At 43.1% G+C, this 26,698-nt stretch overlaps 1 protein-coding gene across 1 annotated transcript in view; it reads left to right on the plus strand.

Moving 5' to 3' along the window:
- SCN4A (sodium voltage-gated channel alpha subunit 4) overlaps positions 1–26,698 on the plus strand; it is a 1,457,305-nt gene that overhangs the window by 628,958 nt on the left and 801,649 nt on the right. Inside the window, exons 8-9 of the mRNA XM_078644999.1 lie at positions 5,060–5,123; positions 22,762–22,903. Coding sequence (XP_078501125.1) covers positions 5,060–5,123; positions 22,762–22,903 — 206 coding nt within the window. The remainder of the gene's footprint in view (positions 1–5,059; positions 5,124–22,761; positions 22,904–26,698) is intronic.

Here is a 26,698-nt window from a genome sequence, read left to right on the forward strand (position 1 = left end):
GGGACTTTCAGGCAAACGAGCACTGTCTTCACATTGTTCAGGTGGAATAGAGACAGTACTCACAGAAAGGGGAATGTGTTCAGGGTCATAGGCAGAAGCCTTTATCCTAGTGAGTCAATCGACCTCATCTAAACATCCACACCGATTAAAGGTAGGGGCCCCTTCCCACCGACCATTGCGGCCTTGCCATCCATCCCTTCGCCCACCCCGCGCAGAGTTTCGAGCTAGTGACCAATTACCCTCTGGATTTGGACTTGGCCGTGGGGGATAGAAGAAGGTAAGTGGCCTAACAACAATTGTTGAGTTTTCGCCTCGTGCATCCCATGAGCATAGGTGTTGTGCCGTGTGAGGGTCTGCAAAGAAGACAACAATGCAGTCGCCTGGGATGGATTTAGATGTAGGGCCTACCCAAGGGACCCTTCGTACCATTAGGACGTTACTTCTTAGATGATTAGGTAATTGCCTGTTTGTATTAAGCCAATGGATTACCTTATTTTTTAATGACCAGAAGTTCTCTTGGGATTGTGTCTCCAATACAGGCACTCCAGCCAACACCACAACATAGGGCCTAGCATCTGGGGGTAGATCTATAAAACCCCCGCGAAAGTTATGTGCATTTCGGGGTCCCTGTGGATATGTACGGAGGGTTGCGGTGTTGTTTGATCTCGGGGCAGCGACCTGTTTTGTAAGTGGCATACATTGTGCAGGACGGAGAGTGGGGGCAATAGTTTGGGGAGTGGTGGCTATGGGGTTGTAAGCCTTTGTACGTGGTTTGGGTATCGGTTTAGACGGGGACTGAACAGGTGTAGCTGCTACTAGTACCTGCGCAGTGTTCTCTACTCCCAATAACATTTTTGGTTCCATTTGCTTTAGGCTAAGGCTAGCTAGTGTAACAATAGTCTTGTCCATCTCTAGCAGGTGATTTTCTATGCTTCTTTCAGGAAGCATATTTCTACATCCCAGTCCTGACTGCCCACAGACAATACCTGTGGTTTGCGGTGGGCCAAGAGTACTTTCAGTTTACCGTGCTTGACTTTGCCCCTCGACTGTTCATCAAGGTGCTGGAGGTGGTCGCAGCTCTTCTGCGGAGGTTAGCGTCCCAGTCTTTCTCTACCTCGATGATTGACTGTTGAACGCCTCTAGACTGCAGTGAACATTCTGCACTTGCTGGGGTTCATTATCAATGTGCACACCTGAATCCTTCTTAAACACTCCCTTTCATCAGAGCTGTTCCGGAAACAGGGCAGTTTCAGGCCTATCTTCCAAAGCAGTGAGTTCAGGATATTCAGGCCTCTATCCTGAATTTCGGTGACAATGGGCCTCATGGCTTACTGCATCCTGCTTGAAACCCATGTCCATTGGCATATGCAAGCTTTACAGTGGAACCTGAAGTCCCAGTGGGCACAGCATCAGGGAATCTCTCAGACATGGTCCAGATCTCAGAGGTAACTGCAAAAGATCTACAGTGGTGACTGACGAACTGCAATTGGGTCAGTGGCAGACTCTCCCTTTCCCAACCTGAGCTGACTGTTGTGACTGATACATCACTTATGGGATAAGGTGGCCATCTGGGACAGGTGGAAATCAGAGGTCTCCTGAACTTCAACCTCTTGGAACTCCTGGAGATTTTCATTGGCATTGAAAGCCTTTCTTCCTTCGATCAAGGGAAGGCTGGTGCAGATGTTCATGGACAACACCGCCGCCATGTGGTACTGCAAAAAACAAGGTAGGGTGGGGTCATGGACCCTTTGACAAGAGCCTCTAAAGATCTGGATATGGCTCGAACCCCAGGGCATTTCCCAGGTGGTTAAACACCTGGTGGGCTCTCTGAATGCCAAGGCGAACAAACTCAACCAAAGATGCCCAGCAGATCACAAATGGCTTCCCCATCCGAAGGTGGTGCAAGGTCTCTTTTAAGAGTGGGGAGAACCTTGGTTACATCTGTTAGCCACTGCCGAGAATGAGCAATGTCAGCAGTTTTGCGAGCAGGAGTTTCCAAGGCGACTCACTCTGAGACGCCTTTTGTCTCAAATGGAGCTCCGGCCTCCTGTACGCCTTTCCACCAATACCACTCTGCCCAGAGTTCAAGATCAGGAACAATCAGGTCCAAGTTATTCTTGTGACTCCAGATTGGGCATGGAGAGTTTGGTATCCTGAGCTGTTGAGCATGAGCATCAGTCTCTGATCTGGCTGCCCCTTTGGCAAGATCTTCTGTTGCAGAAACAGGGGAGGGTCCTGCACCAGCACTTAGATGCCCTTGACCTTCATGTGTGGAGATTGAGTAGTGACAGCTTTCCACCTTTCTTCCAGAGTCTGTCATGTTATTGTAGCAGTCAGGCATCCCTCCACCAAGTCTTTATATGCTTACCGCTAGAATACGTTTGTGGCATGGTGTCCTTCTAGAAACATTGATCCTCTTGCTGTACCTCTTTCCAAGGTTCTTCTGTTTGCCCTGTCTTTGGCCCAGCAGAGCTCTGCTTTGGAAATAGTTAAAGGTTATTTATTGCCCATTTTGGCATTCTTGTGGTTGCCAAACCAACCTTCATGGCTACGTTTCTCAAATGCTTGCAACACATTTCCCCCAGGCTTTCATCATGCCTCAGTAGGATTTAAACTTTGGCCTGACTTTCTTCATGTGTGTGCCCTTTGATCCTCAGTACAATTACCCTCTTTAGCTACTGACCATCAAGACTGCCTTTCAAGTGAGCATTACATCGGCCAGGAGTGTCAGCGAATTGCAAGCACTCTTGGTGCACCCTCCCTACTGCACCTTCTATCCGGACAAGCTAGTACTCAGACACATTCCTCCTTCCTTCCGAAGGTTGTAACTCCTGTCCATGTAGGCCAGAATAGCACCCTGCCTACGTTATTTGTTCCACCCCTCCCGCTTGGTTCGGATCTCCCTGTTAATGTGTTGGCTCGGCCCCTGTATTATAATTAGACATACACTGTTATTGATCCTGCCTTCATACTCAATACCTCTTATACCTGAGTGTTGAGTGTGATTTTACAATACTTCCTATTAAATCAAGTCTCAATTTGACATTAAACTCCCTCCAGAGTCTTCAAACGTTTGTAGGTTGAGCCCCCACAGCTGAATTTTTTAGATGGTGGGGCCCCCCTCACCTGAGAGAAATTTATAGAATCTGGTACACTACATAATCGACCACCACCCACATGTCAGGGGCCATATCTGGCAAATACAGGTTTGTGAGTGGGTGTCGTGAAATGACACTGGATTGCAGTGCATGTAAATGTGTCGTTTTGTAATTTAGGATGTAAACCTTGATGGGCACGACATGCACATACTTGTGTACAGGGGCACAACTAAACCCGAACTTCGGGTGGGGGCTAACACTCCCAGCCAGGGCCCTAGCACTTGTCGCACAAAGTGCAAAGGTTTGTTTTGGCGCCCCCTCCCCCATTTCCTCCTCCTCTATGAATTTCTTCACTACCCCTCCCCAACAATGCACCTCATCTCTCTATAGTACCTTTCAGGCAAACATTTTGTTTTTTATAGCACTACTCATTGTTTACTCACACTCAGTTCTTTGATCTACATGGTACATGTTCTTTGTAGCAGGCACATTAAACCTCTGCGTTGTGTGGGTGGCAGAGTGCCCATGTGAGTGCCCAGTGAGCCATGCAACCGTTTGAGAGTAGGGTAAGAGGAGTGACTGTAGGGTGCGTGAGGTGACCATATGAATTTGGGTGCGGATGTAAGTGCAGAGTGGGACGAATGAATGTATGGTTAGTGATGCTCTTATTTGAGGGAGATTGCAGATTGAGCAGTAAGGGGGACAGGTGAGTGAAGTGTCACTTGAGTAGTGTGCTAGTGTGACTGCAGGGTGAGGTACAGGATGAACAGCGCAAGTGCGTTTTGAGTGCAGAGTGATCACTGTGAATACAGGGTAAGCGGGTGAATGTGTGAGTGCATCCGGATCAGTGTGAGGGCATTATGATTGCTGTGAGTGCAGGATGAGCGTGAAACTGAAGGGCGAGAATAAAGGGCGAGTTGTCTGAATGCAAGGTGCATTCCCAGACAGTTGAAGTAACTCAGCAGGGTATTGACAGCAGTGTATGGTTTCAGATATAAGTTAAACTATTGATGTTATGGCATTAACCAGGGATCAAGGTGATCTTGCAACAAACTTACAGTCTTGTGATTAGGGTTGCCAGCTCATTATTTTGATGTCCCAGGCAGTACAATAATAAAAAATAAACAGCCACCTAAAGCTGTATGGTCAGCACTTGTCTGTGCATACTTTGAACTGCAAATATAAATAGAAGCACTTTTAAATGTGTTCTAGACCTGCCTGAATGATCCATGACTGATAATAAAATGTAACAAAGACAGAAAAGTCATATTACAAATGTATACATACTTCTTTATTTATAAGCATATTTAGTGTAAAGACAAGCAATTTCCAGGCTGTTTAAACAACACATGGCTGGCTGGCATTTTTCTTTTTGCAACTTGAAGCCTTGTGGGCATTGCTGCCTGCCTGTGTAAATTTAAAAGAAACTTTGTCTCCTTTCTGCTATAAGGTAACCCTCCCAGGATGGGGTTAAACTCATAGAGCTGAAATGCTTCAGCTGCAGTGGGAGGCAGGATGTCTCTGCTAAAACTGAAAGCAAACAACAGACTGTCATTTAAGCTGCAGTGGAGGGAAGGAGTCTCCTCTGCAATGAAATGGAAGTCAGTTCCTTTGCTTTAGATTTTAGCAGAAGACTCCCTGCCTCCCACTGCAGCTGAAGCATTTCAACTCTAAGAATTAACCCCCCTCCTGTGACAGTTAACTCAGCTCTTTGCAAGACAAAAGCATGGACAAGTCTGTGCCTTATCAGAAGGATATATTTTAAAAGGCAGATGCTTTATGTTACTAATGAGATTTCTGATATTGTGGCTGATCTTTTAAAATCCTTATTGTCTAGTATTCATTGTTATTGGTAAATGAGCATAACTAAAACTGTGAATGTGAAACAATGAATGACAAAAAATATTCAATGTTATAAATCTGCTGATTTATTTGTTGTTTGTCTTTTTTTAACGGGAAAGAGAATTTCTATTTTCTGGAGGGAGCTCGTGATGCTCTTCTTTGTGGAAACAGTAGCGACGCTGGGTAAGTCATAAAATAATTATTTTTTAAATGCTTAACAGTGCCTGCCAAAAGCAAAATAAACTTACTTTCTGAAGGGTTTTTGCAGAATTGAAAAAATGAAAACCTGTACTAAGGAAAAATGTACAGGATCCTATTTAAACTGATTATTTAATCTGTGAAGAGCCAAACACATGTCACACCTTCATGAATTGTGAATCGTTTCATTTCTTCCAGACTGTTTGAGAAACCAGATAGGCCTGGCACTTATTTAGGTCTGGCGTACAGGCAGGTTTGGTTGTCTCGCCAGCTTTACGTGTCCCAAAAAACATAATATACATAGGAATATACAGCTGTACATAACGCTGTTATATGTCTGTCCTGTCCTGTTCTGCTCTGTAATGATATGTTATGTTAGTAAGGCTGCTGCGCCTTTGCTTCAAGTTCTGCTTTCATTTAGTTTTTTGTTTATTTTTGAGCTGGGTCATTTGAACCTTTTTTATGTTTGAAAACATTCACATACCACCAGCAGAGGGTGGCATTTTCAAATGTTATTACTTTTGGATTTTAATGATTGTTCCATATATTTGCCATAAAAAATAACTAAAAAGTAATTGGAGACTTGTCAAGGCCAGATGTGAGAAACTGGATTATTAGTTGAAGTGGATGTTAAACATCCTTAACTAATAATGGCACTATTCCTTACTAGGTCCAGTTAGGTCTGAATCATTTACACCTGATCTCAACACTTAGTAGCTGAAGCACAGACTTAGATAAATTGTGTAAAGCATTTATCAGTACTAAAACAGTTAAAAGGTATAAAACACACAACAATAAAACCCAGTTTCAATTTATAAAAATTGTAAAAATGTTAACACCTTTGCTGCGGCCGCACCCACGCATCGCGGAACGCGCTCATCTGACATACCTTGACGCCGAGAGGGGAACGGCTGTTCTTGGGTCCCTCTCTGCCGCGCTGTGTGGCGGACGGCTTCTCCCAGCACCAGTAGCCCCTGCGCCGTGAGGGGAACGGCTATTTCAGTGAGTTTAGCGCCATGAGGGGAACGGCATCGCGGCCATAACCACCGCCGCCTACAACTCCCAGCAGCCTCCAGGGGAGCAACGTCACCACCGCGCCGGCCCCAGCCCTCAAAGCACGCCCACACCCACGCACCGCCCTGAAATATAGGAAAGGAGAGCTGCAACAGCAGGCCTGGGAGACCCTAAACCAAGCCGCGGAACAGTCTAATTGTGCCCTTTTTTGGGCTACGGTCAACTCCCCCTTCCTTAAGGAGGATTCTATCCCTGAGCTGAATTCGAATGTCTCTAGTGAGGGGTGGGTATCCCATTTTTCTATGATTTTAAATCTGATAATTGTTATGGAACCAACCATAGTAACTGGCCTATTGTGCCTTTGGACATTACTGTTCCCGAGGTGGAATTAGACATCTATGTCAGCAAAGGAGGGAAGGCCCAGGGACCAGATGGGGTTCCTATTGATGTCTATAAAGCCGCTCCGGCGATGTGGGGCCCCATCTTAACAACTGTTTTTAATGCAGATGTATGTAACAAGGCCCCCATGACCTGGGCGGAGTCTATTATAATCCCTATATATAAGAAGGGCGATAGGTCTGATGCTAAAAACTACCGCCCTATCTCTCTTTTAGACTCCTCAGTTAAGATCATGAGTAGAGTACTGCTAGCCAGGCTGGACGAGTGGGTGGAGACCAAGGGGATTTTGGCCAACAGCCAGTATGGCTTTCGGAAAGGAAGGGGTACACTCGATCAATTTATAAATCTAAATCTATTGATCGGGAAGTACACCCAGGCCAAGCAAGGTTCACTTTATCTCTGCTTTGCAGATCTAAGCAGCGCTTTTGATTTAGTGGACCATTCCATTCTATGGCCAAGCTTGTTACAGCTTGGGGCACCGGAGGGAATAATCTTCTTTTTGGCCAGGCTTTATGAACAATTACAAACTAGCGTGCGCTATGGGGACAAAGGGGAGTGTACCCCTAAATTTAGTCTAAATAGAGGTATTAGACAAGGCTGTGTTCTTGCCCCCTTGCTTTTTACTTTGTTTATTAACGAAATCGATGTAGTTTTAAAATCTATTAATGCCGATGCCCCCCAGCTTAACGGGGTCGTAGTGCCGGTGTTGTTATACGCGGACGATGCCGTGCTACTATCAAGAACCCCCATTGGTCTACAACGTTTGATTGACAGATTTTCTGTCTTCATTAAGAATAGGAAACTGGTTATCAACAAAGGGAAAACTCATACCATGACATGTGGGGTTAAAAGAAAGTCGCTGAATGCATTTTTTATAGACGGCCAAAAAGTGCTACATGTAGATACATTTTGTTATTTGGGAATAACCTTTTCTAAAGACAGAACATGGTCTAAAGAATGTATTAATGTTCGCAATAAGATGGCTAAAAGTGCTCATGGGGTGTTTAGATTTGCGGCTAAGATTGGAGACAGACGTATCAGGGATATGCTCCAGATTTACCAAGCCAGATGTGTGTCAATTGCTCTATATGGGGCCGGAGTTTGGGGGTTCCATTGTGATAATAGTCTGCAGACGGAGGAAAATTCTTTCCTCAAAAAACCTTTATGTCTGCCCACATCTGCCCCAACTGAGCTGATCCACAGAGAATTGGGGATTAACTATTTGATAGATCTGTTATCCGTAAGGCCCCTTATGGTTTGGCGATCAATCTGGGTAAAGGAGGAGACAGCTTTCAATAGATCTGTTATAGAGGACTGTCTCGCTTTAGATAATTATCTGAAAATCCCCTAGTTAAAAAATATTGTCGACTGTTTTCTGGAAATTTTTGACATAAATATAACGGCTGACCCGTGTGCTGCCTCCGCAATACCCAAAAGTGAGCTGAAGTCAACATTTTTATCGCATAGAATGAGGAGGCGGTCAACAAAGAATGGGGGATTGTCTTCCACCCTGTTTTAAATTAGCCATATTGTCAATGAAGGTTACCCCCTATATCTATCTCAGGTGACCAGGCCATCACATAGATTTGTACTTATTACACTTAGGTTCGTGTTGGTGCACTATTTGGTGGCATTTCCCCACCTAAAAAACTACCCGACAGGACCTTGCCCATGTGATGGTCTATCGAAGCAGAGCACCTTGCACTTTCTTATGATATGCAAACTTTATATGAGTTTTCGTATTTGCCTATTTAAAAGGCTTGTTTATCAAATATGATTCCCGATCTATCAATGATGCAATAAAATGAATTTTTAACATGCAATCTGTAGATATATGCTTTTTTACTGCTACATTTTTAAACCAATCAATTAATGCCAGGAAAGGTATGATATTTTAACTCATATGTTTGTAAATTTTGTTAAATTCTGCAATTCTTCTATGTATCTCTCATGTGCTTTTATGGTCATTTTTATATGCACCGAATAAAGCTTTATGAATCGAATCGAACTAAAAAGTAATTGGAGACTTTTCAAGGCCAGATGTGAGAAACTGGATTATTAGTTGAAGTGGATGTTAATCATCCTCAACTAATAATGGCACTATTCCTTACTAGGTCCAGTTAGATCTGAATCATTTACACCTGATCTCAAAACTTAGTAGCTGAAGCACAGACTTCGATAAATTGTGTAAAGCATTTATCAGTACTAAAACAGTTAACAGTTATAAAACACACAACAATAAAACCCAGTTCCCCAGGGGGAAGCCGCGCGCGGCGCTGCTGTGCTCATGACGAGCTGAGCTCGTCATGACCTCGCACGTTTGATCGAACGCCCAGCACAGCAGGGGAATTATCCCCGCGTGGGCGTTCTACGGCCGTTATGATGAGCTCAGATCGTCATTAGCACAGCGCCACTGTGCCTCATGACTAGCTGAGCCCGTCATGAGCGCCCATGGGGTTAAGGAACAAATAGACACTATAACAACAAACATTTTATGTTGGTAAACCAAGACATGATTTTTCAGACTTTTAGATGTTTGTTGCATCAAATAGCAGAAAGCGCTAATCACAGTTAACTGGTTGCTCTAGACCGAGTCATAGTGAAAGGTTATGGCTGGCCGCAATGGAGCACAAGACGGATGCAGGGACACGGTTCCTCCTGGTGGAAAGTTTACCTTCTGACTTAGTTGTTTTTCTGGAAAAAAGTTATTTTTGACAAGGTCAACATGGCCCGGGTGCAGGTTGGATACGAAGACAGGCTCATAGACCGTACCTTTTTGAAGTGTGGGACCTCGGTGGGTGCCTCAGCTCCGGGTGGAAGTTTGAGGCTCTCGACATCAGCAGCAGGAGAGCTCAAAGCATGCGAAGTCCGAAGTCTCAGCCCAGGAAGGTGTTGCCATTGACAGGGTGCTGCTCAGCATTAGACCCAATCGTTTCAGCATGGCAAACAAGCAAGTTTAGTCCGACTGGTAGTTCAACAGCAGCGGCTGTGGCTCGGTAGCTTTCCCGTGGTAGCTCCTGGTGGTTCTTTTTCCTAAAAGTAAAGAAAAAGTTTCTAAGTTTCCAGTCTTGCAGTTGTGAAGTGAAACATAGCACTCCCTAACACCAGCCAAGAGTCTAGGGCCTTTTAGGTACCACTTGGGAGCTAATCTCCTAGTAGCCACAAGCAGGGTCCAGGGTAAATTCAGATGGAATTGGTGAGCTGGCTACAGCAAAGTTGTGGGGTTCTTGCAGCTTTTGTGTTCCTAGAGCTGAACAGGTGGTTAGCCAATTATTTTTGGAGTCCAATCTTCTGTCCTCGGTACAAGTGGGTAGCGGGTCCAGTCATTGGGGTTTTTCTTCACAGGTTTAACAGTAGTTGCAGTCCTTCTTCTGTTTCCAGGGGTCGAGAGGTGTTCTGAAGGAGTTTCTCAGATGTACACGTTTTATGCCTGGCACTAGCTTGTGGAAAGGGCAGACTCCCTGGCTAATAGGGAAAGAATTACTAGGAGCAACCCTACTCTCGCCTCTACTACCTCCTCAGCAGGACGAGGGGGCCGGGGCAAGGGTGCGCAGACACAGCCTCAACACCTTCAAGGATCTATATCTCGACTATCACTTTTTACCTCCATTTGCACCCTCTGGGCCCGCCCCTCCCACGGTACTTGAGATTTTCCTTTATCACTAGCTCTGAACTGCGTCATGCGCTGCATGGTGCATTCCCTGCTCCCCCTCCTCAATGTAACCCGTTACTGGTGGATCAGTTCGATGTCTTCACTTGTACTCTTATTTGCTTCTATACCATGCCCCTCCATCCCCCTTTCCCTCCGTTGGTGTACTGTTGCTTTTCCCTAAAATGCCAATCAATTAGAAAAATATATTGGGGGTTTGACCCTAGGCAATCCCACAGTGCCCTACTCTGCCAAAATCCCAACATGGCCAAATATTTCTTCCCCTGCTCACACCCCTGAGGAGGTGTGTCTAGGGAAATGAGGAACTCCCCTTGCCAACCAGTTCTGGAAAAGGTTTTTCGCCCACTGGGATTGGTGCCACCCTGGCTACTTGGACAACTTCAGGGGCAGGCCCAGGTGTGAAATACATCTGCCTGTGACAGGAGATCCCCCTTTGAAGTTTGTGCAATTTGTGGGCACCCCCCTAAGTCATCCTGTCAGGAGGGGGGCATACTTCCTCCAGCCAAGGCCCTTTTGTTCCCTTTCTTAGGAGCCATTCATACCGCCATGCAGGGGGCCAGCAGGCTACCAGGTGACAGTTGGGCAATAACTCAGAAAAAGGCTCCTGGAGGCTTCATGAAGGAAAATCTCGGGGGGCTAATGCACATGCTGCTGCGATTTGTGTGTGACACCGTAGGTTCATATGCCAAGGAGGACTCACGTATTTGCTGTTCCTTCTGAGTACGAATCAATTGTCGTAATTTTTTTCGGCAGCAGTAGCCCAGTTTATATTTGTTTGCTGGTAGGTCTGATGCAGCAGTTCGCATTCGCTACATGGACAGACACTTCTGTTCGTAGGTGCTGTGTTTTAGTTTCGGGACGGGTGGGGGACAGTGTGCCAACACCTCTTGCCCCTTCCCTCGCCCCCCATCCTTGCATGGGGTCAGATCCTGCAGTCACTGTGACATCACCAACATGACATCTGTGATCTGTTCTAATTTCACGAGCGGAGGGGCCACAACCCGTCTTCTCAAGTTTTGTAAAAACAAAACCGAAACTTCAAACATTTTCTTACAGCTGATGTCACAGATGTAGAAACACTTTGTCTGCTCATATACAGCAACAAAGTCCTCACAAATAGTCCAAGTGACCCCTGCCATCTTTCTGGGAAGCCGCGGTATTCTTGTGAACCCCAGACAGCCCTTCTCTGTTTTGATTATGAAGCATCTCATGTGTGCACAGAGACGCCGCTTTGCCTTCGGTAGACAAGCCGCCGTAAATCAACCCCAGATCTCAAGACTTTAGACTTTAATATCAGTAAATACCATGCAAGAAGCATAAATAAAATCAACCATGCTGTTTTTTTTGTTTGTGAAAGTAGACCTCTTGCTGGTGACGCTTAAGATGATGTATGCGCTGTTCTATGATGAGTATTGAGGTGCCCATAAATAATAAACCTTCTGATCGTGGCTCAACAGACCTCGAACCATTCTTTGAGGTTTTACAAAAAAATAGAGCCACCTAATCCGCTCATGGTGACAATAAAATCCCGATTTGCAGTACATTGGAGCTTATAGCTATATTAAAATTACGAGTTCACTGATAAAAAATCACATAGAAAATATTTGACCCTTCGGATTGTAATGCTCTCCCCCTGCAAAGCACCTTTTTCCTCTTCTCTTCTCTGCTTTCCCAACCCCACTTCTTCCAACCCCTCCAAGACCTACCTCATGGCTTACATTTCCACCTACTGAGAGGAGGTGCTAAATATAAATAAGTATTCACCCCGCCAGAACAGGTAAAGACGTGCAGAATTCCGCCGGTAAAACCGGGTCTCCATAGTTGTATCCATTCTAGGGGCGTTAACTCAAAATTGAATAGTACTGGTTTGCTTGTACTGCAATGTACTGGTGATTACGGGTCCAGAGTCTGCACCCCCCCAGTACCATGCCGCTCATAATTCATAATAAAAGTCCAAGGGGGTAGAAGGAAATGGTTCTGATGAATAAGGAATGAATCACTTCTAACGGAGCAGCTGAGCAAAGTGACACATCATGTGATTGCGACTAAACCAGTCATCTTTAACCACTTCTTTATCTTACCTTCTCCGTTTACTACAAGTTTATTTTGTTTGATGGAATGTAAATACAATCTGTACGAGTATTGTCCTTGGGATTAGAGTTACAAAACATTTGATAATATTTTGTATGATTTCGCTTGTTTTTGCTTCCGAGCACTTGGCTGACAGCACCATGTGTAAGAATGTTGAAAATGTTCATGATAGTAGAATCTATCCAGATGTGAGGAGTGAGGTGCATATATCTGAGTGACTGGGGCGCCATATGATGCTGCTGGGTTTCAGGCTTATGGATCTGCTTTTTTGAGTTTTCTGAAGAGAGCATGTTCAGTTGCTGCCCACAGTCAAGGGTTGAGATTCTGGGCCTCCATGTTTGTTGCTATAAAGTCGGTGGTTGCTAAGCTGTGAATTGTCGTATGTTGCTGCCTTGCAGGACGGAAAGGAGTGGCCCGTTTTTGCTTGTAATCGGCACCTTGCATCAATTTGGCCGAAAGCAGGGAGGATAGAACGTAATATTTTTAACAGGGAGTATTTTCAAGGCTAGTTTCCTACGATGGTCATGTTTCTGTTGTTTAATAACACTGTAGAAACTCGATTGTGTTGATAATTTTTGCTTGATTATGATTTAGGAGTTAGGCGGATAAATGTGTGGAGGTAGTCATGCGGCTGGACTTTCCGTTTCTGACTTATATATTAGAACATTTATGTAATTCTGAGATCTAGTTTTACTAGCATGAGTTCTGCACGGAATTCCCACCTCTTTGGGGTGGGTTTAACATTCAAATGTACTACCTGCTCTGTGCGGGTGGTAAATGTCTACAATAGGGACCAGTGCTGGAAGGTATTGAAAGCATGGCAAACATTATGGGATGAGGGTGCCAGACGGGCGGAGCATTACATGCTCCTAAGTGTCGTAGCAGAGGGTTGTGAAGGGCCAAGGCCCATGATTGGGAAAGATTGCACTCCATTTCAAAGGTGACTTCACCATCTGCAATTTTTAGCTGGTAAATTCAGGTTGGGTATTGCTGCACCCAGAAAATCCAGGTACACTCTCACCAGCCCTCCTACAACAGAGCAGCCACTTGTGAATTCAGGTCAATCTACTTGTTATCTGGGGCTTTTGTAGATTAAGTGCCTGCTATTCAGTCTACCATCACAAGGACCCTTGCTAACTCCCCTGTGAGCCAGAATTTACAGTGCATGGGCAATTGCAAATTGACATACTTGTCTATGAAATTAATCTTCAATATGATAAAATGTTTATGACAAATATAATTCCAAGATGTCTCGCTTTCTGAGTGAGATTTTGAGCAGGCCACAGTTAAACGAGAGCACTTGAAAAGATCTGCCCCATGCAGTGGCGGCTCGTATAGGGCGTGCTACGGGGCAGTGGGGTGGGGTGGGGGACAGGGTGGAGGGGTAGTAAACTCAGACATACGAGGGACCGGAGGATACTTTTCTCCGTTCCGTCGTATGTCTCAGTTTACTACCTCTCCCATCCTGTCCCTCCCCCACCCCGCCCTGCAGCACGCCCAAAGCGAGCCGCCACTAGCCCCATTCAGTACAGGCATTAGCAGATGATGTTTCCATTCAAATGTGAGGTTTAGACAATACCAATGTCTAACCGGCTTCGTGGTTCGATACTTATCTAGCTAGATATGAATGTGGCTGTTATGCAACTATTGTGCTACTGGAAGCATATAGAATCTCAGAAGACAGTGAGATTTAACTGTGAGCAAACATTCTGAAAAATGCTTTTTCAGCATTTATTCAAGGTCTGAATGTAGGTGGACATTTGGATGAATAGAAGTGACCTTCAGTTAAACAGAGTAAAACTGTGATGCTATTCTTGGACTCAAGGCACAGACTTTTAAGCATTAATACTCTTCCGTAGACCCTCATGTTGCTTGTGATTCCAACGTCTTCCACTAATCAAGCTAATGTTCTATGGATCATTTGGGATGCAGAATTGAACTTTGAGGCTCACATTAGCTTTGTTGTTCGCTCAACTTTTTCACCCTGTATGACGATTCAAACAAACATTGTCAAAGCCAATAGGTCTGTGCAATATATGAATGCATGCACTTGGGTATTAGTTGTTTTAGTGATTGTTGCTTAGGAGTAGCAGAATGTTGTCAGGGAGAATGGAATGCAGAATCTGAGGGGCAGAGGGAGAGAAAAGAGAGCAGTGGAAGCAGTTGGATGGGACCTTCATATCCAGGAATAAATCATCTTTAATGAATGCAGTGCCTCCTGTCCTGCTTTACCCTTGGGCCTTGTTACACTGGCAACGAGGATGGAATGCGTTTAACACCATGGTTGTGAAAGTTTACGTCATAGTGGGGATGAAACTGTCTCTTTTTCTACCTTTGATGGTGTTCTTGGTTTTCAAGTGTTTGATTGAACATGGTAGGATTGAACCACATTTCTAGCTGTTCTCTCTAGCATTAAGACCTGGATAGTGCTCAAAGTCAGCAGCACAGTTACATGATGCAGTACCACACATTAACTTTCATGCATTGTCGTTGAAATGTGGTGCACAGCACTTTGTATTTTGAGTTAGGAAACCCTTAATTACCATAATCAACTCAGAAGATATACACATACAAGGAATTTATTTATAAAGAAAAAAACATTACGTGGCTGATTATGATGTCGGTCGGAGGCTCTACGGTTTCAAAACCGACCGACCTCAGGTCGGCGGTCTAAAATCGATATGATGCGATAGTAAACTTCTATTACCCTATGAGAGCTTGTGCAGCAGTGCAGCTGGCTGTAGCACAAGCTCCCATATAGAAATGAGAGTTACTGTAAATCCCTGCACCCTGTGGCAGGCACCGGTGCAGGTAGTTACAAGGGGGGCACCCCCCCCAGCCCACAACCGGAGGCCACAGAGTAAAAGGGCCCCTGCTAGTGGCCTCCAAAATTGTTTACTGAAAGGCTTTCAATTTCAGAAAGGCCGATGTGAAAAGCCTGTTGGAAACCTACATCATAATCCCGACGGCGGAAACAACATCAGTAAGGGATTATGTGGTGGTTCCGACTACCCGACGGGCTCAATGAGCCCATCTGAAGCCAGTCGGATTGACCCGACAGTTTAAACTCGGACTGTCTTCTATGTAATAAGGCGGTTGGAGTTTAAACCAAGAATGTGGGTCAGTAAGCCTCCAACGAGCGGTTGGAGGCTTACACCGGACATCCTAATCAGGCCCTTCAAGTGCTTCAATTGTTTCCAATTCAAACTTGACATTCAGCTGGTGCAGGGGGCCGTTGCTCGTTGTCTTTGAACGTTCGGAGCTTCAATGGCGGTGTAAGGAGTTTGTTCTTACCTTTGTTGCAGTTTGAGGGGGAAACTTTCACAGTGTGATCCATCCAAGCTCTGGTTCTGGTAGTTTGCTATTTGGGGAGAGGGTTGTATATGCCTTGAATTCATCACCTTGAGCACAGGACCCCATGCAGCGTGTATGCGCACTCTTTCACAGATTGAGATTTGTTCTGGAGGAGAGTTTCACATTGCCAGTGAAGGGGTGTCAGAAGTGTTGCCACTGAGATGGCGTGTCTAAGGTCTTAAGTTTCATATTTCAAAGGCTCCTCATGTCCCTCGTTGACTTTGGATCAGAAGTATTGAAAAAAGGAACTGCATGGAATGTAAATATGGGTAGGAGAAAAAGGAAAGAACACTGCCATCTGTTGGCATTTTTTTGTTTTTAACCCAGTATATTTTACAGGACGAATCTTTGGTACACTTATCAAGTGCCGGTGGTTGTAGGTAGTTTTATGTTGTTCTCCCTGGGGTTTGGTTTTATAGTTATAGAACAATGTCATTCTTTATAGTAATATAACAATATCATTCTGCACTTACTGAATGTAACTCCATTTTTTGGGATATTGATTTTTAAAATTTCTTATTATTGTGTTTTTAGCATTGCATGCAAAACTTTACAGCCCCACCGTTTTTTTCTAACTTTTCCTGGTTTGCCATCCATCAAGTAGCATAAATGGAAAAAAGTATTTGAAAGATATGCAAGGGTGTGTGGTATGTCCGTTTAGAAAAAAAATATATATATATTTATACATTTTTGAAAACGTAATCAGTACAGTTAGCGTGGCAGTCTGGCAAAACATGACACGACTGCTGGGCAAAATATTCTGAAAATCTCAATCCACAGTATACAAAATGTATGAGAAAAATTTACACGATACAAAGATTCAGCATTGGTTACAAACATATAGCGAGAACTAGACCCTATGATATTGGGCAACAAAGCGCTTTACATAGCACCAGTATAATTACATGAGGAGACATTCAGATTAAGTGATTTGCTCAGAATCACAGGTGTTGAGTGTTGCTGCTGAGACTTCAACCCGGTTCCCCATCTTCGACTTTGACCGCTCTAGCTATAAGGCTACATCCTCTCCCCTTGCAGAACAATTATATGATGCTGCATTTAGTGTCTGACAATTGCTCCCACTTTTTTAACTCTATACATTAACAATATGGCTCAAGCCCTTTAAGATTATCAGAATGATTCTCCTCTTTTAAATAACAATAAATAGCAATTTTATTATTAGCTGACAACTCACTCCTAATTTCAAAAACTTCCATGGGGCTCCAAACATTAATTAATAAATTCCAGGATTTTTGCACCTGCAGAAGCCCAGAATTAAATGCATCTAAGACTAAGTGTATGGTGTTTGAATTGGGGGTAGTCAAGAACTCCATTGTGAGAGCACGCCCCTATCTCCTTGAAAGAGTAAATAATATAGATTACTTAGGAGTTGGGTTTCGGATAAATTCAGCTGGGGTCCCCAACTTAACAAGAGCACACTTCTCAACAAGCATAGAGCTTCGACTATCTTGCGGTTGCATAAAAAGTAAAACTCCCGTGCAGTATCACCTGCACTAGAAGTGTACTGCACAAAAGCCCAGAGCACTGCGTCTTTTGGGGCAGAAGTCAGGGGTAATACTAAAAAAAACAGCAACTGGCCACAGCTGAAAATAGCTCTGTAAGGTCTCTGCTAGTTTGTCTGGTCAGTTCCCCTACAATTCCACTTTTTTATGACTTAGCCATCAACGCAGTTAACCATCTAGTTGCATTAAAGCCACTGATATACTGGGTATGTCTGTGGACTACCTCAGAACTCATGGAATACAGGGATTTGATGAAAGAAATTATGAGCCAAAGCAATGTCCTGCAGATTCCTAGCTTTAAATTTGTACGCAAGGGGTTTTGGAAGGTTGGTATTTAAAATCTTTGGAATAATTTCTAATCTAGATGTTTATATTATTAAAGAACTTTTCTGGACTTTTACGCATGAGCAATGCGTTCGGAGTAAGACAAATGGGTAACTAACCAAGAGATTTTTGGAATTTAAGTAGACTCCGCTGATTAAATCCTATCTTGATTTGATAACCCCCGCATTTACGAAGAGTTTGTATATGCACATTTGCCTTGGTGGTCTCCCAACAAAAGTTTTTACCTTCAAGTGATGAAAAGGCACTGGTTTCGATCTGTGCCCTGCCTGTGGGATGACACCTGAGACCATGGAGCACCTATTCTTTTTTTGTCCTGAATATCTACATCTCGGGTGCAAATGGATACAACCAATTTGTATAAATCTCTTAACTAAATCCTATTTAGCAGCCTAAAGGATTCTGACTAAAGAAACCTCTACTCCACTAGTATGCGCTGTCAGCCGCTACGTAGCTGCAGTATGGTGTAAGCGTGGATTTATCTTGTCTGTAGAATGTTGAAACAACAGAGCTGTATTGGGTATCTTTGTATCTTTATTGTCTGGTGATTTCATTTAATGAAGTTGTATACTACTATTTTGTGAGTGAGCTATGCATTAGGTTACCATATTCTGTAGAAATTATGAATTGTTTAGCATGTTATTGTGTAGTGAAAATTCATTTTTATAGGTAGTACCTTTTGTTTGCTTTGGATTTTATCTTGAATGTATTTGATGGTTTTGTAATATAACCGAGTAAAGCATATTTGATTGGATTTGTTTTGAGATAAGTTCTCAAGGGAGCCCAGAAATGTTGTGGGTGGCAAAATTTCAGCATACATCCCTGACCGTTCCTCACATAGGGACATGTCCTTCAGCCAGTCCTTAAATTTTGAGGCAAGTCTACTACTGCCCCATCTCATGGCCACTCTACGTTTCCCCAAAACCAACCTGGTAGCAGTGACCTTTCAAAAGGGTTTTAAAATCTCTTTGACATAACCCAGCAACACTATCGTTGGAGTGAGTTGGCATGCCTGCATTGTCATCTCAAGCAGTGCCGTTATCAGCTGCTATTTGTTTTTTATGTTTATTTGAACTTTTTTTCACAAAAAGCAGAGAGTACATATATAACCCAATTTTCTCATGCACATGTTGGGACCAGCAACCCCTACCAAAGTTTATGCGGCCAACATGACGCTGAGATTAAGAATCTCATGCTCTACCAACTGAGCTAGCGGAGCACCTGTGGTATGTTTAAAGTACTGAAAGGAAGACAGGTCTTCTGTTACAATGCTCAGGCCCTGAAGGGGAGGAATTATTTGATCATCTTTCTGAGGTTGTTGATGTTGTGGAACTTAATAAATATGTGACTTGTATAAGGAATTTGGATACACATTATCTCCCTAAAGTAAGCACAATTTGATAGAGGCATCACTTTGGTATGAGAATTCAGCTAAAATGGGAGTCGGTAAAAAATCACACCACAGAAATAAGGAGGTTGGCCTCTTCTTGTAAATTTTGAGCCTTATTGGAGAAGAGGATACAAGATCAATTCATGCTGGGTTGTAATATTGAAAATATACAGGATGGTCTATCTCTTGATGAAGTTGTGATGGAAGCCAAAATAATTGAGCATTCAATTAAGTGTGTGGAGGTCATAAAGCAGGAAGGAATAAAGATGAGAGTCTTCATGTGATCAAAAGTAACTCAAAGAAGCTGTATAATGAAAATTATTGTAGATCTGATAAAGGGGGAGTTTCTGAAAATGTGTTCCAGATGTGGCAGTGCAGGACATTTGGCAAGTGAAGACACAGACGTTTAACGTGGTCAGGTAGTAATGCAAGTCGACTGTGGTGTAGGGAACAATCCCATTAATGACATATTGGTTGATGGTGAAAGAACTAAGGTGCTGTTTGATTCGGGAGTAAAATTGCAATTGGCTCCAGCAAATCTTACAATGAGAAACTCAAGGATAAAGTAAAATTACTTAACCACTTCAGCGCTAATGACAAGGGTAACTCGTCATGGACTTTCCATTGATTTCAATGGAAAGTCAATGGAGCTCGTCGAGGACCCTTAGCAGCCAAGTGGTTAAACCTGACATCAATCTTTGTGCCTACAGAAGTGAACCTATTAACCGTCTTAAACACTTTGTGGGTTTTATTGAGTACAGTCGAAGATACATCACTGGCAAAGCAGGGGAATAGCATAATAAACTGGTTTCACCATAGGGATTTAGGGTTAACCCACACAGTAGAGGTGTATATTGACAAAGCTTCCAATCAAACCTTCTTACAAAAAAATAAAACACATGTCCAACACCAGGACACTCCATGAGTAGCTGTTTTGCTCCACAAATTCTAATATAAATAATATATAATATATTGTTTCCACATGTGTTCCACAAAATATGTTTGGTGGTAGGAGACAGACCTACATGTAGTAAGGTTCATAGAGTAACAGTGACAGTGAGAGAGGAAATGCATTCTGAGTTGGAAATACTTAGGAATGATGGGATCATTGAGGAAGTTGAGGGTACTGAATGGTTTTGCAGCCAGAAAAGCTAATGGTTGTCTAAGGCAGTGTGTTGACCTCAGACAGCTTGCCACTATTAGATATGGTAGGCTACCTTTTGAGTCAGTCTCAGCTGCACCTGCTTTCCAAAGAACCCTGGAAAAAGTGTTGCAAGGTATTAAGGGGAAACAAATTTATCAGGATGGAATTTTAGTATTTGGTTAGGATATTAATGACCATGATGTTAGGCTGAGGCACGTGTTAAAAAGACTCTAAGATTTTAATCTCACGATTAAAGTGGAAAATTGCACTTTCAGGAAGGGGTCTATTGAATAATTAGGTCACACTATCACCGGAGAGGCATCTGTTCCTAAGTAGGATTTGGTTAACTCCATATGCATACTGAAGTCTCTTTTTAACAAAGAAGAATTAATGCGATTTTTGGGTACGGCCGAGCTCTATAACAAATGTGTGGAAGGTTTTGCTCAGTTGAGTGTAAGAATGAGAAGTTCACTCAGAAAAGGTGCAGAGTTTGTTTGGGATGTGGCATGGGAGACTGAGTTAAAGGAGTTGAAATCTGTCCTGACGGCAGACTTTAATTTAAAAGGTTTAGGAGCTGTGCTATGAAAAGGTCAGTAAGGTTCAGAGACTACTATTGTATTTATCTCACTTAGTTTGAAAGGGGCAGAAATTAGGTACTCTGGGATTGAAAGAGAGGCCTTAGCTGCCTACTGGGCTATAAGGAAGCTCTGTTAGTATTTGTGGAGTCTTTGAACTAAAATTGGCTCATAAGATGTTATGTGAGATATTTAAGAAGAAGTGTATCGGTACAGTGTCAAGCAGTATTGCCAAATGGTTTGTAGCACTTCAGAAGTATAATTTTGTAGTAAATATATTCCAGTTGTTGAGAGCATTGTGACTTATACATTATCTAGAATGGGGTTGACTAATTTGAGTGATTTTCTTGGGGGGGGGGGAGGGGGGTTTATATAGCACAAACTAGACCCATGGATATCAGAGCGCTTTGCATGAGCACCAGTTGCGTAGTCAATTTGCACAATCACTTTTTTGTTAGGCACGAGGAGATTGAGTGACTTGCCCAGAAATGCAGGATGTTGAGCGTCCCTGCGGAGACCCGAACCTGGTTCCCCAGCATCAAGGTCGACCTCCCTAGCCTTTAGGCCATATCCTCTCCCTTGTCTGAGGACATAGATAATGTAGCGGAGTTTAACGATTAATTTGTCTGCAAAATTGGATGTGGCATAATTTCTGAGGAAAGGTGGCGTTTGGGTCTGGAATTAGGCAAGGTGATAAAAGAGGTGGTGTTGTTGGTCAATGTTGGGTGGTGAACAGAGAAAGTGTTTTAGGGTGTAAAACATGAATTGTCTGAGAAGCGAGGATTGCTGTACAGACTGGAACTAGGTTGATCCCTCCTACTGATCTTCAGGAAGGACTTTGATCATCGGGGCTATCAGGGAGGTTGTATGGCATTACAACGCGGGCTTTTACCCTGCATGCCATTACAACGCGGGGATTCCAACGACTTTCGCTGGAGGGCGCTGGATAGTGGAATAGTTTAATTTTCTATTCCAACTCCAGCCCACGTTGACAGTAGGGAAGGTGTTGGATTGAAAATTAAACTATTCCCTATCCAACAGCGCCCTCCAGCGAAAGTCGTTGTAACGACTTTCGTTGTAATCCCCGCGTTGTAATGGCAGTGCGGGGTAATCCCCGCGTTGTCATGGCTGTTCCCATCAGGGATGTCTAAGGCTAAAGAATGAATTTGATTGCCATACTGCTGCCCAGGGGTGGATCTTGAGGTGGAGAGGATGATATGAGAATGTGTGTAATGTGCAATGAGTGACAAAGTTATAAAAACCCAACGTACAGCGTATGTTGATAAGGAAATGCAGAGCTTGTCAATGGGAAGAAGTTGTTATGTACACTTTAAATGCTTTAACAACAGCAAGCATAACCCTATTCCGAAGCAGGAGACAATTAATTTTAATAATGCAATACCAAACACTTTCTTTAAGCAATAAATAATGAGTACTGATAAATAAATTTATGAATATGCAACATAGATTTTGTCAAATTCAAAGAAATTATGCTTTTCTTTTTCCTTGCTCAATGTGTTACCTTTTACGAACTTTTCCCCACCACCAGAATTTAGACTTTAAAGGTGATAGCCTTCGATAAATTCTATATTAATGTTACATGTAAAGTTATCTGTTGAAGTAGTTAAGTGTGAACACCTATACATTGAACAACAAGTAAGGAACTTGGTAACAGGAACATGGCTACTTATTGCATAATGTGTGGAATGACTAAGACAATTCTTTACATAAGAGGTTTAGACAGTGAGTTACTGTGCCCTGATGTGGTCAGCAGTACCAGGTTTGTGGTTCCAGGCTTATACTGCTAGCATGGGTGGTGTCCGTCCCAGCTTGATCAGTGTCAGTACTGTATAAGTACTTCTAGTACTAGCAACGTGGTTGCATATAAGGAAGGGTCATCCCACACATCTCACTTGATTCCTGACTCATAAAGTCCTGGTTTTAAATTTCTGTTTTTATTCCCCAGGCCAGAGTTTCTATCTTTTCATGTAGATCGTTGTATCCTTTCTGTTGATGGGTAAAAAAATAGAGAACTTGTACAAGAAATAAAACAATCAGTTTACAATATGCTTGGGCTCTAGTTTTGGGTCTAGTAAACTCATTAATTTTCTCTCATGACAGGAGATGCCCTGAAGGTTATGTGTGTATGAAAGCAGGAAGGAACCCTAACTACGGCTACACTCACTATGATTCCTTCAACTGGGCGTTTCTTGCTCTCTTCCGTCTCATGACACAGGACTATTGGGAGAACCTGTTCCAGCTGGTAAGATATGTCTCATTTCATTTACTGTTGAATTTAATTAGTTAATTGGTCTTTTACCCACTTACGCAATGCATTGTATTCTGCTAAAAATACGTTACAGGTCCAACAGCATCAACAAAGTTAAGTCATTGAAGTACTCAGATGCTGTAGTATTTTCAGGGAATTTGTACTCGAGATTTTTATGCCACAGGATAGCTAGGCTTTATCCTGTTAGCCCTGCAGATTGATGGTGCACTATTGAAGTAACTTATAACATGACATATTGGGTCTAATGCACAGAAAGCTTTGCATTTGTAAAGTCTGTGCAACTGACTTTGCAAATGCAAAGTCTCTTTTCGCAAAGCGGGAAAGACTGAAAAGCCCATACAATCATTGTCAAATGCAATAGGTTTTGCCTATGTGCCTATTATTTTTGTGTTCGTTTTAGCTTGGTGAGCAATATAAATGAAAAACACCATAAAAGTGTTGTGTCTTGTTTTCGGCATCTACGAAATCTATTGGTTTTGTCAATGGTCTACAGCAGCGCAAACCCATATTGGAAACATATTAGGTTGCAGTACTTTGGTAATAGTAAAGGTGATTGATAACAGCAACATATAATCCACTTCTAGACAAGGGTGCACCTTTCTTTGCATGTGGATAGTGTTCAGACTCGACAATACTCAATTACACAAAACAAACAAATAAATAAGACACAGGAAAAAATATGAAAGATTTTTCTGTAGACATTTTATAGTCATCCAACTTCTTTTTAGAATGCGTAAGGTCCTCAAAGTTCAATTCAGTGAAATAGCCCCTGCACCCCAACTCCCTTCTAATGAAGGGTATAAACCGTATAGCCACATGTTGGAAAGAAGAGTAGCTTGAAACGATGAAAGCCTGAACGCCACAGTCTCGATTTCACAACCTGATTTAATTACAATTCTGATGCCCTTTCTGGTGTAGCGGATGAACGACATCTGGCTGTCCCATAAAAAGTTACAATTAAAAGAACTGCAATTTTCAATAAGGAACTTGCCACTCAATGATTAGGGCATTCTGTGTAATTAATGCATGCTTCTTCATCATCATCTTGCAGTGTTTCTTTCGTGACAGGTTCGGAAGGAGTGAGCTTGAAGAGGTTGATGGTGGTGACGTGTCAGTCACAGAATCCCATGTATGACTAAACCCCCTTCTAGAAAAAATGTAAACTGTGACCAAGATGGAAAAGGTGCAGTTTAAATCATGTGTTTTTAGGTACTGTATCTGCTGGCTGTGATTGCACTGTTTGCTTTTATAAAACAGTAGCTGTGCTCGGTGTCAGGGTCACGCAGTAACTTTATTTCTGTCTGATGACAAGGGTGCATCTTTGTTTACATGGGCATTGTGTTCAGGCACGGATGCAGCCACTACTGTTTCCTTTACAGTGAACCTTTGACATGCTGCAACCAGCAATAGGCCGGGCTTTTAAAAGTCAATTGCAGAAAACCAACAAGGACAAGGGGGCATATTAACAAGGCGGGCGATATAAAATTATCGCCGCTTTTGCGGCCGTTTTTGGCCGAGAAGCAGCGATAATTTCATCGCCCTATTAGCAAGCTGTCGCTAACAGCAGTTAGCAACAGTTTGTAGGCGATAGCGATCGGTTTGGGGCCCACTTTGAATGTCAGTGATATTTATCGCTAATGACATGCAAATTGGGCATACCCAACCTGTTAGCGACTGAAAGCAGTCGCTAACATCGCTATCGCCTATTATCAACGCAGACGTAGCAATGAAAATATTTGCGCTAAGCGCGAATATCGCTGAAAACTAAGGCCTGCTCAGACCACTTCTTAACCTGTATATCCAATGGGAGTTGGATATACAGGTTAAGACCCTATTGGCGTTAATGCCTGAATATTGCTGCATTTCCAGCAATATTCACGCTTTAAGCAGCTATCGCTGGATATTTTATCGCATTTGAGATAAACGTTGCTAATAGCACGTTATCTCTGCGATAAAATCCGGCGATAGAAAAATTGTCGCTAAGCTTATTTAGCGATAGATATCGCTAGTTGTTGATAATATGCCCCACGATAAATAAGCCACACTGCCATCTCACCTTCTATTTATTTAATGTTTGGGGCTTTGCAGTAGTCACCACCAGCAGCCGTAGATCACAGTTCCATATTTGAGGGGGGCCACGTTAAGGTTTTTTTTTGAGGGAATGTAGCACGTTACGTGTGCTTTTGCCACGTGGTAGGTAACAACGCGGTTGTTACAACGACTGCGTTGTTACCACACGTGGCATTGCATCGCAAGTCATTTCAAGGACTTGCGCTAGGTGGCGCGCTGGAATTAGGAATAGTATAAATAACTATTCCTACTCCAGTTAGCGCAACAGCAGGGAAGGTGTTGGATTAAAAATCTAACACATTACCTGGTGTTGCACGCCACCTAACGCAAGTCGTTGAAACACCTTGCGATGTAAAGGCATGCATTTTAACGACCGCATTGTCATGTACCTGCCTGGTATTGCCAGTGTTGTAAACGCTGTCTCCCTTTGCGAGGTGTGACGGCAAAGTGACCCAGCCATGATTGCAGATGGAAGGGGGGATGAACTGAGGGAGGTTTGAAGGGTAACGCCTTGAGGGGGTTTTGTGAAGTGCAGCAGCAAAGTGACATAGCCGTTATTTCAGACGAAAGTGAGGCCACAATGTGAGGGGTTTGAGGGGGCCACATTGAGGGGGTTATGTGAGGTGCGGCAGCGTAGTGACATGATTGCAGAAGGACGGGGTGCCACAACGAGGGTGGTTTCTACAGTGCAGCAGCTTGATACTGCAAAGCGCCTCTGTTTTTACACTCTGGGCAGGTAGGTGGTCACCAAGCTTTGGAGTTTGAATAATGCAGGGGGATCAAGGGTGCACACATTTCAGAGATCTCAAGGGACTTTACTGAAAGCTTTCGGATATGCATGAGAACATTTTTGGAAAGGTTTTAAAGAAATGTGTGTTTTTGTGAACTGAAATTGTGTCGTTCTTTACTGGATATGGGTACAAGAGCATTGTTCTATGCTGGAAGTCTTAGGGTTAAAAGACAAGCACGGTGCAGGCAAAACATAAAAATAAGTTCCACAAAAGTCAATAAAAATAGTACTTGGGCCACAGGAAACTGATAAGAGATAGACAGAAAATAGTATGCTAGAGCCAATAAAAACAGAGGAAAAGTAAGTGGCAAAGCTTAAGAACCAATGAAAAGCAAGGGTGGGATGTAAGCCCCTTTTAAGATTGATATTAAATACAATACATTTCACAAGCACAGCACAAACGCTATGCAGGTGAAACCTAAAAAGGAGATGCATAACAAAATTTGAATTTGGTTACATTGCAGATCTTTTTGCAAAATGTCGAGTTAATAGCAACCCGAATAGCACTTTGTAGTTCACAAAAAAGACAGTCAGCCTCAAGCATCAACAAATGTGAAAAAGCTTCACTAAAAGAACCCATCAATGTCAACAACTGTGAAAAAATGTGTAAACTGTATCAAACTAACTCATTGTCCACAAAAAGTGGCCCTTTTAAAGTTATAGTACAAAGAGGCTGGTGTAGTGCAGTGTTTGCACTGTACTCTGACCATTCCCCCTGTTTCTGTGTTAGTTTTTCAATTCGCATGCAATACACACAAAGTGTTCACAAAAAGTCACAGTTTGCCTCTCTGATAAACATTAGTGGTATGATAATTGAATTGTGACTATTTGGGAACACTGGTGATGAAGCCTACATTGGTAGCAGACCTCTTACTCCAAATTCAGTACGTCTTGGCCCCTGCCTTGCG

This window comes from Lissotriton helveticus, chromosome 5_1 (assembly GCF_964261635.1).
Source record: "Lissotriton helveticus chromosome 5_1, aLisHel1.1, whole genome shotgun sequence".
NCBI lineage: Eukaryota > Metazoa > Chordata > Amphibia > Caudata > Salamandridae > Lissotriton > Lissotriton helveticus.